The sequence below is a fragment of the Octodon degus genome, unplaced genomic scaffold, assembly GCF_000260255.1.
Source record: "Octodon degus isolate 3935 unplaced genomic scaffold, OctDeg1.0 scaffold00114, whole genome shotgun sequence".
NCBI lineage: Eukaryota > Metazoa > Chordata > Mammalia > Rodentia > Octodontidae > Octodon > Octodon degus.
In genome coordinates this window covers 2,287,806-2,304,687 of record NW_004524690.1, presented here as the reverse complement: position 1 = coordinate 2,304,687, position 16,882 = coordinate 2,287,806, and the positions used below count along the sequence as shown (strand labels likewise).

The 16,882-nt window shown below is 38.6% G+C and overlaps 2 protein-coding genes across 2 annotated transcripts in view; one reads left to right on the top strand and one right to left on the bottom strand.

The window, feature by feature from the left end:
- Positions 1–11,166, top strand: part of Mrps28 (mitochondrial ribosomal protein S28) — a 131,731-nt gene extending 120,565 nt beyond the window's left edge. Inside the window, exon 3 of the mRNA XM_023699603.1 lies at positions 10,878–11,166. Coding sequence (XP_023555371.1) covers positions 10,878–11,046 — 169 coding nt within the window. The 3' untranslated portion in view covers positions 11,047–11,166. The remainder of the gene's footprint in view (positions 1–10,877) is intronic.
- Positions 4,872–5,120, bottom strand: LOC111812150 (40S ribosomal protein S27-like). The gene has a single exon (XM_023699604.1). It carries the CDS (start codon positions 5,118–5,120, stop codon positions 4,872–4,874), a length of 249 nt encoding a protein of 82 aa, XP_023555372.1.
- Positions 11,167–16,882: the final 5,716 nt, after the last annotated feature.

The window sequence follows — 16,882 nt, the reverse complement described above, 5'->3', positions numbered from 1 at the left end:
TAGGGAAGTTAAAGCTTGGTCCCAAACTCCCACAAATCATTTAGGATTCAGTTGCAGCAATCACTCAGAGAATAAGTTATGAACACATATGTTGATGATTTTTGAACAAGATCAAGAGATAAGACCTGTTTGGGAGCTTTTTTCCAAATGTACATGAATTTCCAGCTTTACCCTGCTGATTTTGATAGAGTCTAAGTTGGACCCCAGGCATCAGTATTTTTAAAAAATACTGAAAAATGCATAAAGTGAATTTAAGTGTCCACAGGTCACTCTGTTATGTCTTCCAGCTCTGACTCCCTATAGCGTCACCAAGCCTGACCCTATAAATTATTATCTCTGGACTTTATTATCTGCATCCCTCAGCGCCAACCCCCAAACTCAAAGAATGCATGAGTTTCATTTTCCTGTCACTTCTTTTATATATGTTAAAGATTGCTATAAGACTTGTCCATTTGAATAGTATTCTAGTATTGCTAGTAAAACCATATTTGAAGTTATCCTTTTGGTTATCTGTTGTGCTTTAGATATAAGTACCAGTGCAATTAATTTTATAACTATGACTTAGTGAATATTACATACTATGTACTTTTCCTACCTTATAATGCTCTAAGCCTAATATAAACCTAGCAAAGAAATATGCCTTCATTTTACAGCTAAGTAAACAGCTCACACCTCTTATCCTCATAGTCAAACCTCCATTTTACTCTGACAAAACTCTCCTTTCTCATCTCAACAAAGGAAAATCAGCTGAGGAGAAGGCTCAGTAGAATAAGTGCTTCCCTGGAAAGCACAAGGGTCCTAGTTCAATCCCTGGTTCTGCCAAAAGAAAAAATAAACCAACAAAGCAAAATCATATACTACAAAATATTATTTTCCTTTGTTTAGGTGCCAGAATATTAGCACCAGATTTCATCTTGACTTTAGTCATAAACATATTTCGGGTACCTGAAGAGATTTACTCCTGTTTTCTTTGGATCCTTTTTTATTCTCTCCGTGTGCATATGAATATATATATTTCATATTTGGACTAGCAGCAAGATATTTTTTTAAGAGCTTAAGACAGACTTGATATGTTGTTAGGTCATAGAATTTTCTTTTCCTTCATCCCTTGATGTAGTGGTACTGTACCTTGGTTTACAAACTTAATTTTACAATCTTAGGAGAGATATCCATATTTGTGTTTGTCACCTAAGTTTGTGTGTGGAGTTTGTGAACAGAAGCAAAATTTTGTCAAATGCTTTTGTTTGAGAACTGAATTGTTTGTGAACAGAACCATCATGAACCAAGGTACCACTGTAATTGTCATTACTAAAGCCATATGTGATGCATTATGTTATGTATACATGTATTACACATCCAAAAAATTTTTCTGGTCAGTTAAAAAAATGCTTTAGTTTTCACATTTTAAAATATTTGTCAGTGCTTGAAAAAGTAAAAAAAAATGTGGTGGCACAAAATATTAGAAGAATAGCATTAAAAAGAACTTAGTTTTAGGGAGAAATAAAATGATTGAGTCATGCTAGAACTGCATATTAAAGTCCTTTTCTGGGAGAATTGCAATTAGGAGAAATGCATTGGTACTTTGAACAATGTCCTTTGCTCACTGCCACAAGGGCGTGTTGCTTTCCAGCTTGTGCCTGGCTTATTGTTGCCTCATTGACAATCATACACTATATTGTGTTTTTAAGGTGTTAATCATTTGTTTTATTGCAGATGGTTTTTGCTAATAATTCAGAGAATGGAAGTTGTGACTAATAATTTAATTTTTAAAATTTTATTTATTTGTTTGTCTTTTTGAGACAGGGTCTCCTTTCTATGCAGTTCAAACTGGCCTTGAACTCATTTTGTAGCCCAGGCTGGTTTTGAACTCACAAGAATCCTCTTGCTTCAGCCTCCTTAGTCCTCGGATTACAGGTGTGCACCAACACCTGGCTAATAATTTATACTTCCTATTGCATCTTCTAATGACCTAGAATAATAAATCATAACTTAAGATTCATACTGTTTTTTAACATTTTATGATAAATAGAAATACTGGTAAGAAGTAAAACTTCATGAATACTCATCCTTACTTTGTTAGTCATTTGCTTGATAGTACAGTACAGATAGCACAGTGATGAATAAGACTTTGTAAAGGAGGTATAAAAATGAGTTAGGGTTTATGAAATGTTCATGCTTATGATAACAGGGAGTGTAACAAGAACAAATGAGAGGGGCTGGGAAGATAGCTCAGTAGAATAAATGCTTCTGGCAAGCACAGGACCCTGAGTTCAATCCCTGGTACCACAAAAAAAAAGAACAAATGAGAAATCTTGGTGAGCATCTTATAGACCGATCAGAAAAAAGCAGTAGACAATAGGTCAAAGAAACTCAGCTTGTAATATTTCGAGAAAGTGGGGAAAATCTCATCATTGGATGAGTGGAACAAAAAAACTGTTACATATACACAATGGAGTATTAGCCAAAAAAGGAAAGAATAATATAATTTTTAAGAAAATGGATGAAACTGGAGATCATCATGTTAGTGATGTAAGCCAGGCTCACCGTATTTTTCTTTTTTCTTTTCTTTTTCTTCCGTGTGTGGAATGTAGAGGAAAAGTAAAACAAAAGATGATGTGAAATTAGTAAGGAGACTGTCAGAGAAGAGGAAGGGACTCAAGGGAAAGAAAAAGTAGAGAGGAATATTAGCGGGGAATGGATATCATCAATGTATGTTATATGCATTATAAATACACCACAGTGAATCACATTATTTGCACAAATAAAAATATAGCAAGTCATGAACATTAAAGGAGTACTTAATTAAATATTCAGGACTTCTCCAGGGAGACAGATTGGTGGTCTAAGCGCCTGCCTGGCAAGCACAGGGACCTGGGTTCGATCCCCAGTACTGCATGTTGTGCCAGCCCCACTTTGAGCTGGCCAGAGAAACCTGGTGTGATAGCCCATGCCTGTAATCCCAGCACTGGGAAGGCTGAGACAGGAGGGTCAGTGTAAGTCCAAGCTGCATAGTGAGATCCTGTAGCAAATAAATAAATATTCAGGACTTTCAAAATATTTTATGTGATTAGTAAATATATATATGAATATATATATGTATATATATATATATATATATATATATGTATATATATGTATATATATATATATATATATATTCTTTTCAACCTAATGTCACTTTACAATGGTTTTGAAAAACTTAAAAGAATAAAGTCACAGAACTACAAAAGACTAGGTCTTTTATATCACTGCTTTTTGACACTGAAGGAAACTGAGGCCTCGGCATTTGATTTAAAGAACAAAGTACACCCATTCCCACACCTGAAACACATGGATGCATATGGATGTGGCTGCCTGCTGCACAGAGATCAGCATGATAATGAGAATTTGATAGAACAAATTGGTGTTAATTAAATCATTAAAAATATTTTTCTCTTTAAAAATGTTACCTCTCATTAAAACTTTAAGGACTTGTGAGAAAGTGAGAAAAAATGTAAAGGATTTTTTTTTTAATATACTGAGCTGAAAACAATGATTTCAAAAGAACTATTTTTAAAACCTCTGAAAATTATGGTTATAGAAAGACAGCTAATTTGCCTAGCAAAGTCAAAATTCCTCACAGTATTCTCTTTGGATGCTGAAGTTCAATCCAAGCTTTGTGTTTGTCGGCTTTGTTTTATTTAATATATTTATATCAAAGAACTAGTCAGAGAGATTCTCTCTATTTAAGTCTATGAGAACCATCAGTAGCACGCACTGACAGATGTTAAAGAATGTCTGTGGAAAGAATGTCAGAAACCTCTCCAAAGGAAAGTCTTTAAACCACGTCCTTAATGCAGAAATGCAAAACCAGACTTAATTGCCCTTTTCCTACATAGCTCAGACATGCAGGCTCGTTTACAGCAGCATATGGTCTGAGAAAGTGTCCAGTGGAAGAGAGCAGTCGTGGTAAAGACTGACATCGAAACCATTTAGGCTGGAGTTCACAAAGATCAGTCAGAAGAAGCACTTGAAGTTAAAAGAAAGAAACACACCAAGCAGTAAAACACAGGCTGTTTTCATTGTGAATGTACTCATTGGAGTCATCCTGTTTGCCTTTCAAGACTGTGGTATTCTGTGGTTTAAATTTGATACACAAGATTTTTGAAAAACTAATATCTAGAGAATTTTCCCTGATTAAAGAAAAAAGATTAAAAAAATAGATGACGTTGCATAAAGCTATGTAGATTTTTTGATAATTTAATTCATTATTTGTTAGCAGTGAAAGTAACCATTTTTCTAATGGAATAATTAAAATAATGAGCTGGATGCAGCAACTTAGCTTATATTTTATTTCAAAGGAAAGACATTATAAGATTGTGTGAAGTAGTAAATTCTTACCACTCCTAAAGGAAATAAATTTACTGTTCTTGCAAGAGAAAACCGGTAATTGAGAACTAAAGAAAAGGAATAGGAATAATACCTGTGTTTCTTGTGCTATTGTATGGCATTAGATCACAAGCTTTACTTCTATATACCATAATTATTCTCTGTAACATGGAGGAAGCCCACTATGTGGAGAATTTAATTTTAACTCTTAAACATCTAAGACAGTTTCAGTTGCTGTATGCCTCAGTACAACATAGGATTTGAGGAAGAATACAAAAAGTAACAAAACAAAAACATTAGAAGGATTCCTCATGGCCCATATGGCCTCTCTGACTGTTTATTATTGTTGGATCTAAGTAGCAGCAGTTATTACAACAAATTATTTCACAGAGATATTTTTTCCTGTTAAACCAGCCTTTTCTATACAATGTGTATTTTTTTTTTTATATATCCAAAATGTGTTTATTGGGATGGCTTCCCACTCATCTTGATTGAGGGTACTGTTAGTGCTGCTTCCTCCTGAAGGAACATCCTTCTGTGAGCCTTGCTTTTCCTCCTATAGGCTGGCACAGGACAGTGGAGCAGCTGACACACAGAACTACCGTCTGTGCATGGCTAAAGACCGTGGTGATTTTATAGCATCCTGGGCACTTCACGTCCATGAAGTAGGAATTGGGGCTCTGCACCAGGCGCTTCTTGTGCTTCCTCTTCTCCTCGGGAGAGTGATGAAGGAGATCTTTTGCGAGAGGCATGTTCTCGTGGGGAGGTTGTCACCGCCGGAAAGGACAATGTGTATTATTTATTGTGGGACAGTTATCCGTAGTATTTTATTTAAAATTTGAAGTTTTCTAAAGTGCACTGTCATGTATTTAAATGTTAATTAAAATGAATTACAGCTGAGCAAGGTGGTACTTGCCTGTAATCCAAGCACTCTGAGGTGCTGAGGCAAGAGAATTACACAATTTGAACCCAGCCTGAGCAATCTAAAGACTTAGCAAAATGCTGTCATATAAGAGTTAAAATTTTAAAAGAGCTTGGGATGTAATTCAGTGTGAAGCCCCTGGGTTCAGTCTCTAGTGCTACAAAATAATCAACTAAATAAATAAATGCAATTCAGAATTTTAATTCCTCACTCATACTAGCCGTATTTTAAGGACTTGGTGACCACATAAAATAAGGTGTTCCCATCATCATAAAGTCACACTGGGCAGCCATGTTTTAATGTTAACATTTTAATTTTTTTACTAATACATTTTTTATGAAAGGGAAGAACATATCCTGCTTTTTGATAGCAAGTGTAGAGGAGACTGATCTACCAATGAAAAGATTAAGCCAAAGGTCAAGCTTCAAAGAAAAGTACATTTACACAGGTTGAAAAGCATGAAAATGAAGTAGTGATGTTGCTGATGATGTGATTAGAATAGTAATTAGCCCTTAATAATCTGCTCAGTAAAGAGTCTTCTATTAGTTTATGTAGTGGTCACATACTTGAAAAAAATCTTTGTATCTTTTTATTTATTTTAGTGTATTTAGTACAAGGTCTACAGGGTCTCACTATGTAGATCCGACTCGCAGTGATTCTCCTGTTTTCATCCTTCCAAGCGCTGAGATTACAAGCATGCCCCACCACACCCAGTCTCAGTTGCCATCTCAGCACGCCCCAAGGGGCAGGGCCTCCACGATAGGCCAGGGATGGAAGCCCAGCTACTACGCTTTGCCTAAAGATAGTCTGCTGAGCTATCTAGCCAGCCCTTTCTATCTTTTTAGATACAAGTTGTAGGTTTAGGTCATTCTAACGAGGTTTTTCACTCACATCAGTGTCTAGCACAGACAGAGGACAGCTGTGTCAGACATAAGCATTCTGTTCATTACAAGATCCCAGTCGATGTCATCCCTGTCACTAAGCCAATCAAAAAACAACTGCAGACTTAAGAATTTCCAACTAATTTTTAAAAACATGACCTTTATGATAGGAACATTTAAAACTATGAACCCATTCATCCTCTTAAAATATCATCTAGTCTGTTCTTGTATACATTTTATTAATTTCTTTTTTCAATATTTTTTATTTGAAAATATAATGCTGCTGTAGGCTTAATTCTTTTAATACTGGCCCTTATTCATTCCTAATAAGTTTAAGCTTAAGTATCCAAGGATAATGAAAGAAAAGTTTTCTTCCTTATATGTATATAAAGACTTTTTCTTATTTTCATTAGAAAATAAAGCTGTAATGGAAAGTGGTTCTGCATTTACCACTACTGAGCAAGGGCCCAGAGAGTTTGTGTAGTGAAATCCTGGGTTTTCTCAGGAAACACATTCAGATAGCAGAAATTACCATTACAAAGTCATTTTGTTCTGCAGATGAGAATCCATTTCTCTTACTTCAAGAAAGACTAACAGATGTAAAGTCTAGAGCAATACTTACTAATTTTTTATGTCCTTGGGTGACTTTCAGGTAATCTTTGAACCCCTGAAACTAGCAGAATTGTTTGTATTTTTCCACACTTTAGAAGAGAGTCCATTCTGATAATCAGAAGAAGAGGAAAACTGATTTTAAAAAGATTAATAAGACCTCATTATAGGAAGAAGGCAGAGGAGACAGATTTGAGTCTATAAATCTTAAGGAAGATAGTTGATTAGGTTAGAAGTTAATTCTATTGAAATAGTGAGTTTTTAAAGAAACTGACAAAGGTTTCTTGGAAGAACAAGTAATGAACCTGTAGGAATTACTAACCCTCTTTTCCAAGAAATAATATGTACCAAAAAAAGTACAAGGAGATTCATAAAAGCATAGCTCTCTAGCTCTTTCTAGAGGTAAGGCAGTGAGAGTGCCAGGAGGTAAGAAGAGCAAGCTAGTCTTCCTGCCCCTCTGTCTTCCCCCAGCAAGGTCACGAAGAATCCTAGAGGAGCCAGGTCCCTGCCCCCTCTGCGGCTGCTAGTGTGTGCTCCTCTTCTCTCCAGTTCTATTGTGATAGTGCTGGGAAATGTGGGTCACTTAATATGTAGCTCTGTTAAATATAGTTGTGTTTGTTCAGTGTTAGCTTGCCTCACACTCTCAAAAGAAATTCAACATTCATTTCAAAGGAAATACTCATTTTTATAAAGCATTGATATTTGAAGAGGGGGATGTTTGTATCATTAAATTAAGATGTAAAAAGAAGCAAAATACTGAGTCAAACCCATCCTCCATCTTTGTATACAAATCTCTTATTGAATTAATTATAACCTGGAGTTACCAGGACTCTGGTAGCTCCTATACTCTGTAGCATGCCCAAAGTAGAGTATCAAGTGTCACTGAGTTTCTTTTGATGATGATTGATGACAAGAGCTAATATTTATTGATACTTTGTAAAAGGATGTGACTTATCTTTGTTCATGTTGTGTGCTCACAACCCTAGGACATAGGTGCAGTTAATATTCTCATTTAACAGATGAAGAAACAGAAACGGATGCTGTGCCCAACTTCAAGCTATACACATTTAGAAGTGACAGAGTGGGGTACCATCCCTAGGCATCTGGCCGAGAGGCTACACTCAATGACTATTTTGCCTTTTCTGCACTTTCACTTTGACTAAAATCATTGAATAAAGTAATTGTCTAAAGACTACAGGAACAATCTGGGAGAAGTTCGAATCTTGTGTGGAACTGAAAAACTAAATGAGACTTAAGCGGTTTAAGTGATTATCAGAGACTAAAGGTTCACCTGACATCAGCAGAGTGGAGTTCTTAGAAGTCTTTTATTAGTGGATATCTCTCTCTCTCTCTCTCTCTCTCTCTCTCTCTCTCTCTCTCTCTCTCTCTCATTTTAGTACAAGGTCTCACTACACAGATTGGACTTGTAATGATCTGCCTGTGTTCAGCCTCCCAAGTGCTGGGATTACAAATATGCAGCACCATGCCCAGTCTCTGTTGCTGTCTCAGCATGCCCTGGGCAGGCCAGGATTGAATCCCAGCCACTACATCTACATAAGCAGGCACTTTAATCTGCTGAGCTATTTGGCCAGCCCTTTCTTTCTCTCTTTAATAAAGTGTTCCAAAGATATAGTAGGGATAAACTCGCCATCTGTTGTATGGCTTTGGTTCTCTTAGAAAAATGTGCTCACCTTTGCATGTCCTGGATTTCCCAGAATGGATTGTCACAGGAAAGGCCACCCCTACTGCAGGCTGTCAGTGGGCTTTGTTGAGGAGCTGGCTTCTTTTAGGTGCATTTCTCCATTATGTAGTGCTACTGCCTGCCTTTTTCTGTCTCTTTTTACAAATGACACCCTAAAAGGCTGTGTCACTGCTTATGAAAGACACTTGTTAGTTTTGAAGGCTATTCATGGTGGCCTCAACATTGTGTCAGCAGTCCCCATTTTACCGGCTGTCTGTGTTCATTTGGATGTCCTGTCCTCCTTACTTGATTATGCACAACAAAGGTGACACAGCCAGATTTTCTCAAATGCTCACCAGAAAAGACTGCATCAAAACCCCTTGAAATTCTACAAAAAGGCAGATTACCAAGTCCCATCCCAAATTTTCCAGATCACCAACTTGTATAGAAGTAACTACAGTACAAAGTTTTAAAAATGCAATAGAATGAATAAGTTTTTCTTTGTTGCTGTGGTAATGGTTTTGTAGTGATGGAAATTGAACCCAGGCCTATCTGCTTGCTAGACAGGCACTCTATCACTGAGCTACATCCCCAGCCCTGCAAATAAGTTTCTTCAAGGTAGAAGCAGCTACTTCCAGAGAGCAGAAGTCAGAGAATCCTCTGTTTTGTTTAATGCACGGCATATATTTGGATGGTCATTCAGCACACAGAAAGGCATGTAGTTGTCATTTCCTTCACCAGCTCACTGGGATAATTTCTAGAACTTTCATAATTTATAGAAATGAAGGCATATTATTTAATGGCTACTGTTCTTTAAAATGGGGATAGTTTTACTTTCCATAAATTTCCTTCTACCCTGGGCTCTCAGGGTGCTTCTGTTTAGGAGATTGAACCATATATACTGAGCTGAATAATAACATGCATGCAGCTTCCTCCTTGGTGTTGGTGCAGAGCTCATCTCAGGCACTAGTGACACTTACGCTTCTTTTTGTTTTGTTTTGTTTTTTTAAATAGCTTTTCTCATTGTGATAGTGTACAATGTGACTATGAGGAAAATGCCTCAAAATAAGTAAAAAGAAATCGATTGACAAGTTTGAACAGGAAAAATAACACTCAGTAACCACTGTTTGTCAGGTACTATGCCATGCTAATTTGAGAGCAGTTAAGTAGATGTACTATTCCAGGGTCAAGAAAATAGAGATAGTAGATCATCAGTGACCTGGTGGCTTTTATCAGCAAGCATCATGGTCATTTACTGACAGTGATTAAAGATTTGATACATTGGTTCTGGAAGGTGCCAGCTAAAATACAACATAGTGTCATACATTATGGAGTGTACAGTCTTTTGAGGAATGACATTCACACAGATAACCAGCAAGGAAGTGAAGGGCAATAACATTTATACCTACTGCGCCCTGCACTTCATTGTACTTGCCAGGCAGGAGTGTGCCACTGAGCTGTATTCCTGCCCCTGCACTTTTAATATGTTATCATTTAACCTTCATTGCAAAGTGGCTACTCATAAATGAGGAAAGTAGCTCAGGGGAAGCACAGTAAGGGACAGGGCTTGGGTCTGCACTCGTGTGTGTGTGTGTGTGTGTGTGTGTGTGTGTGTGTTCGTGTGTTCATTCATGGCAGCTCAAATGACAAGATTCTGGTCTGACAGAAAATGAGGAGTACTGTGCCTGTGTAGTTAAGAGTCAGCAGCACCTAGAAGTGCTGGCAGTAGAAGCAGAGGATCAGAAAAGTATGTAAGAATGGGCCGTTTCCCTGAAGCACGTGCACCAGAAAGATTGTGCAGGTCTCAAGTTTTAGCTGGGAGTGAGGAGATGTGAAGTGCTGAGTTCAAGAGTTATCTGTCTTTAGAATTTAATTTTAGATGGACAAAAACAACAGAAACCTTTTCCCTTTTAATACTCTTGGACTTTAAAAACAGATGACATATTAAATGCCTGAGCCAGGTGTCGAAGTGCACACCTGTAATCCCGGCTATCTGAGAGGCCAAGGTGGGAGGATCACACATTTAAAGCCTAGCTGAGCAGTTTAGCTGTTTACTACCAAAATAAAAGCCTGCTTTTGTTTTGGGACAGGGTTTCGCTATGCAGTTCAGGCTGACCTAGAAGTCATAGTGATCCTCCTGCTTCAGCCTCCTTCCTGAATGCTGGGATTACAGGCATACATCACCATGTCCAGCTAAAGCCATTTTTAAGAAATGATTTGTTTGTAATGCATTTTTTATTGTGGTTACAAAGGTTCAGGTAACTTTAAAATGAAAATGCTGATAGCATAAAAGTGTAAATTTCTTCAAATTGAGCCAACACAAATGAAAATTAGAATATGAATTTCATTTTCAAGTAATTCATGTTATGATATGCAGAATTAATGGAGGGTCTTTGTTTGTTATTTCACTGTTTAGGAAATACCAGAAAGGAACCAGGGTCCGGCTGCGGCTGTTAGACCTTGAGCTCACTTCCAGGTTCCTGGGAGCAACCACAGACACAACTATCCTAGAGGCGGATGCAGTTCTCTTAGGACTCCTGGACAGCAGAGATTCAAGATCTAAAGAGGAACGTACTGAAAAATAAATAAACTTTGCTTAGTGCATTCACTCCTCCTTTGGGGAGCCCAGCTTTGCAACAAGAATGAAACTAGAAAATTGTGACTAATGGTTGAAGGGGCTGTAATAAATAAACGGTGTAATTACAGATCTGGGTAGAATTTTCTTTAGCTTCCCCTAGCCCAATTTTCCTTTGGTTGGGATAATGTGGAGTAAACTGTGCTGTCACAGTCTGTCACTGTGCTCCAAGTGCATCTTCAGCTTCCTGCACAGGTTTTTTGCAGCTCTCCTCTATCCTGGTACATCACTTGCAGTCCTCTGGGTGCAGCCTTGGTGAACACGTGCAGCAGAATCTTTAGCTACCTTCAACCTAGAGAAATTCCTCGAAGCCCAATAGCCAGTTCAAATATCTGTTTCTTTAATTTTCTATTGTTATATGTTTATTGTAAAAATTACATTCATTTGGGGGAAGTGGTACCTTGGTTTATGAACTTATTTGGTTGCATGTAGAACTGTGAAACAAATTGTGACCAGAATTGTGGAAAGCATTAAGTTCATGAACTGAGGCCCCTCTGTACTAATGAAAAAACCAATTGGGAGTATTTATTACAGCTACCCTGTTGCTGTTACACATTAATCATACTATCTGTTGTTAATTCCCTATGAAGTAACAATTTATTTCCAAAATTTAGTAATTTATTATCTCATGATTCAGGGCTGTCACCAACCCTCATCCAAGTTGTCTGCCATATCCTGAGGTCTGGCTGGGGAAGCAGCCCCCTAACTCACCTACATGTTCGGTAGGCTTCAGTTCCCCAAGGCCTTTCAGACTCAGGGCTTCAGTTCCTTGCTGCTGCTGGCTTTGACCGGAAGTGCTCATCAGTTCCTTGCTGTGTGAGCCTCCTCAAATGACATCTTACTTCATCAGAACTGGGGACAGAGACAGGAAGAGGCCCATCTTATGAAACCTAATCAAAGAGGTGGTGCTCTCCCATACTGCAATATTCTGTTGGTTAAAATCAAATCATTGAAAGGGTAGTGCAAAGCCATGAACAGGAAGTGAGGACCACTGGCAATTATTAGGAGCTGTCTACCACCATAGGTAGCAAGCCAGTGATTTTCTGCTCAGCTTTTTCATCTGTGGAGCAGAGTAGTAAGAAAGATCTGGGCCTAATACAGATCACAAGATCCTGGACTTGTGGCAGGTGTCATGATTTGGCCAGGCTTTGGGAAGGAGTCTCACAGGATGGGGTGAGTGAGTTTTACAGATAGGAGGGATGTGACTAGTTATGACCAAGAGGATAACTGTGATGGATTGAATGATCCAGCCTAACACTTCATCCTCATGTAGCCTTTGCTCTGGTTCCATAGTACATAGAGTAGGTCCCTTGTCATTGTGGGACTTAATTTCTAAAGTTATAAAAAGTTCCAGAAAGGCTTAGATGAATCTGTGAATGGTAAATCCAGACTTGAGTATTAAAGTAAGCCAGGAAGTTTGAAATACATTCCAAAACTTCTGAGGCCAACATTAGTGGAGGACTGTGAAACATTGAAGCCACAGGCTGGTTAGACTGTCCAATTGACCCAGTATTGCATTTCTTATGTTCATATCATTTGGTTTTTAAAGATAAATACACATTATAGTATGAATTCCTAAGGGAAACATGTAGTCTATTTAAAAAGACTATAACTTTTCCCCCATGTTTCTTTTAAACTAATTACAAAGAACTCAAAGATATCTTGGCCCAAAGGAGATAGAACAAGGAAAATTTTGTGAAGGGTTGTCTTACTTAAAATTCTCAGACCTGTGTTCTACATGTGGGGGATGGAAAACACAGTTTTAAGTACAGAAGGTTAATCTCCAGGTAAGGAATTATATGGACCCTGAAATCATCATATGAACAGATGAAATCTTTTGAAACCAAAAAGTGGCTCAGATTACTACCATTTGCTTCACAAAATTGCCTGGCTGAACAAACAATCCAACTGTTTTACCCTACTCTATAAATCCCAAATCATTATGGTTTGGGAAAAATGCACAAGAGGCTATGATAGCAATAATTAGTTAAAATGAATGAATAAAAGAAAGCAAGATATTGTGTTTTTTCCAGGCAACATTTAAATACAGAAGCTTTCATTTTAGATGTAGTAAATACCACAGAAGCCAGTAGATAAAAATGATGTCCTGGCTCCCAAAACCATACTGAAAGGAATGGGAATTCTACCAGGAAGGCAGCTGGGACAACGATTGTGGGGATACTGGGAGCCCTCTTGGTTGGAAATAATGGTATGTCTGAGTTATGTTGCTACATGACAATCTTAGATGTATTTAGTGATGTCCAATATTCCAGTAAATTTCCAAAATAGAAGCACAAAATAGAGGACAATTTAAAGTAATCCCATGCCTATAATTGTGTTTGTTTTTTTTTTTTAAGTCTGTTCCATTAGTCTTTTCAGTCTCCGTAACACTTCTTTTCCCATTTATACTCTGCTGCAGGTGTTGCCAAAATTTGAAATAAAAAAGTCGTGGAAAATCTGCAAGGTATTATCATCAACCTCCATGTATTCTAATTTAAATGCTACTTGATAGGCATGGAGCAAGAATGAGAAAAACCAGAAAAGATAGTATTTCACAGAGAACAAAAAGGAAAGTGAATATAACATTGAGCCTTCTACTAAGCCAAAAATTAAAGCCTTAGTTCTGTGAGATGAATTAGGTCTACTGTGGCTATCTTCTGAACAACTTTCCAAGACTGTGTATGGCAGTGGGAAGCAGTGTAGGGTTGATGGGGGCTGGATGGCCACTTGAGAAGATTAGTGATACGCAAGAAGTCTACAAAGCTTCTGTGATGAGGGCCAGTCAGGTAGCTCAGTGGATTAAAGAGCCTGCTTAGGCAGAGTGCAGCAACCAGGGTTCGATTCCCAGCTGCTGTGCCGGCCCCACCCCCAGGCCACCCTGAGATGACTATTGAGACTGGGCGTGGTGGTGGCACATACTTGTAATCCCAGCATTTGGAAGGCTGAAAATAGGAGTCACTATGAGTCCAAGCTATATGTGAGACCCTGTAAACCCTGTACTAAAAAAATAAAAAAGCTTCTGTGATGATTAAAGAGAGACATACCAAGGTCTCCTGCAGCTAAACTTCCAGCTGATTTTATGAGGCTTGCCCATCCCACAGGATGAGGATTGGTTTTAACTGCTCCTTCCATCCTGCCCCAAGCAGAGAGACATCTGCTTTCCCCAGGGTGTTTCCTCAACAAGGCCTTAAGAATATCTAGGTAGCTCCAAGCCAAGCCCAGGAGAAAGTTAGCCATCCTCCCCTACCTATGGAAGGGCCTGGTCGTCAGGTTCATTTCCTACTCTAGTGCCATTCTGCTTCCTGTGAAAGATACATGGACATCCACAGAAGCATAGCCCTTGTCTAGAGCCTGAGCATGACTTGCCTATTAGCACAAAACACTCATCTTCACATCTATTGAACAAAAGTATACAGAGCATGGGGTCGTTTTTCCATGTTCTCTGCCCCACAGCCTCATCAGTGGGATCCTGCCTCTGTCTACCTTCAACACAAAATCTGTGCACAGCCCAGTTGCCCCCATCCTTTATGCTATTTCTACTATCAACTTCCTTCCTGTCTTCATTTCGCTGTCTATAAAATTCCTTCTTCCCCAGTGTAGATTAGCCTGAGTGTCTTAAGATAACTGTAGGGCTATATAAAAAGTAGATTTTTTTTCTTTTGCTATTTCTAAGGATATTTTAACATAGTAATTTTTAGGAGAGCATTTCATTGGTCAAGAACAGTAGAAACTCATGACTGATTAGAAGGAGATTTTCAGTACCCAGGGGATATGTAAATGTCTACCCAACCAAGTCTTGCCTATAAAACTCTAAAGTGCATTATTCATTCTCTTGACCTTAAACATTTCCTGCTTTTAAAAATAGAGAATACTAAACAGGATTTAGAGTTTTCCTGATGACTCAGGGCCACCATTGTGGAAAATAATTCCATCATGACGTGGTTTCCCAGGGATTATAAAGGTGGGCAGAGTTGCTATTGCCTAGCAAGTGGCCCGATAGCCAGTCTTTGAAGTTTTTACTTGTTACTCTCAACCTCCCCGACCACCAACTGATTCTTTATACTCATGCCAGGGTACCTGCTTATAGTAACCCCTGTCTGTGTCTAACTGGTTACTCAAACTAACTGAAGGAGTTTTTGCCTATGTACTAAATGACTCTCAATAACCGCCTTTCAGTTCTTCTGTTTTCTTTAAACACTTTTCCATCCCTTTTCTTCTGTTGTCGACTACCATTTTTTATTGGTATCAATATGCTTTTCTGTTTCTACTTTGCATGTTTGTTTTATAGTAGTCTGGAAGAGAATCTGAAGACAATTTTGTAGAAGTAAGGAAGCACGCATGAATTTTCAGACCTCTGCCTTCTATTTTAAAGCCTTTCATCACCTTTTTCCAGACCCATAGTGTGGTTTCAGACATTAGAAGTTGTTAATTTAGTTTCAGAGATAGGCTGGTTTAAAAAAAATTAAAACTAATAAGATAACTCAAACATTTTAAAAATAGACTTGAGTAATGCAATCGCCTAGACCTTGAGTTTTTAAATAAATGAGTTGACAGGTTTTGAATTAATAGATTATCTCTTCTTTGAGGTACGTAGTAAACTAAGTTAAACCAGATTAGTTCTTTACAGACCCATCTCCAAGGTAGTTATGATAAACTTTCTTAATACACTATGGAAGCCTCAAAAATGGGGATTGGGCTTAGTTATTTTTCTGTTTTCTCTTGTTCCAATATAGTGTGAGAAACAGAAAATACTCATCAGTATTAGTTGAATATACTCTTAACAAAGTAATTGGCCATCGTTCTATAAGTTCTTTGCCATCAGAGATATAAAATTCTCTGCAAACTCTGTGATCTTCGGGACATTTTTAATGTTGCCATTGCTGGACAATCTCCAGTCCAGGATTGGATTACTCTAGTACCTCTCCTCTGAGGCCCCCTGTGCCTCAGCTCCTTACTCTGCCTCCACCCATGCTTTCTGAGTAAGTGATTTTTCACCTGTTTTTGTTTTTGGAGGCTTTAAACGGAAGCTAAAAGGTGAGCTTCCATTGGCGGATTTTACATAGGCAGTTTTCAGGTATTCGTCTCATACTGGTTCCTGTCTCCTTGTAAATGATGCAGCGCAAAGCCAGATCAGGGCCTCACTCTCCAGATCTAGTGTTTTGCAGGCCTATGGGGCAGGGACAGAGGAAGTGACTGTGCAAGTGACTAAAGCTCACGTCTCTGTATTCGAGGCCAACTGTGTTCTTGTATTTTTCTGTTGGCACAAACACTAGAATGCCACCAGCGGAGAATTCCTGGCGCCTTGGGCTGCGGGGTGTTTGTGGGACGGCAGAGGGGAGGGCACAAATTCCATTCTCTTTGTGAGTGCCCCAGTCTTTTCATGAATTGCCTGCAGATCTTAGAGACTTGTGGTGCCCCTGCCTTTCAGCCTCTGAGCCCGCTCCCTCCCATCACTCACAGATGTTATTTACCCATGTGTTGACCGGCAGCTCTTTCTCAGGGGTGCTGGAAAGATGGTTATATGGAGGCTAAGCGTTCGGCTCCCACATGAAGTGCACAGGGGGCCTCTTAATCAAATTTGTTTTCACAAGGAGATAATCTCTGTTCCTAGGTTTGAGAACCACTTTGGTCCCCATTGTCGCAGTGGTTTGTGAGGCTTTGCTCAACCCATGCACCCAAGTCAATATCCCTTGAGAGAGAATGACACACAGCCCCACGCTGAGACTTTCATGTCTTTCATCTGTTTCTTGTAGCCCAGCGCTCACAGATTAAACTGTGCGGTAACT

Bases quoted from the DNA above. Each gene is read 5' to 3' on its own strand.
- LOC111812150 (XM_023699604.1), bottom strand. From the start codon at position 5,120: ATGCCTCTCGCAAAAGATCTCCTTCATCACTCTCCCGAGGAGAAGAGG.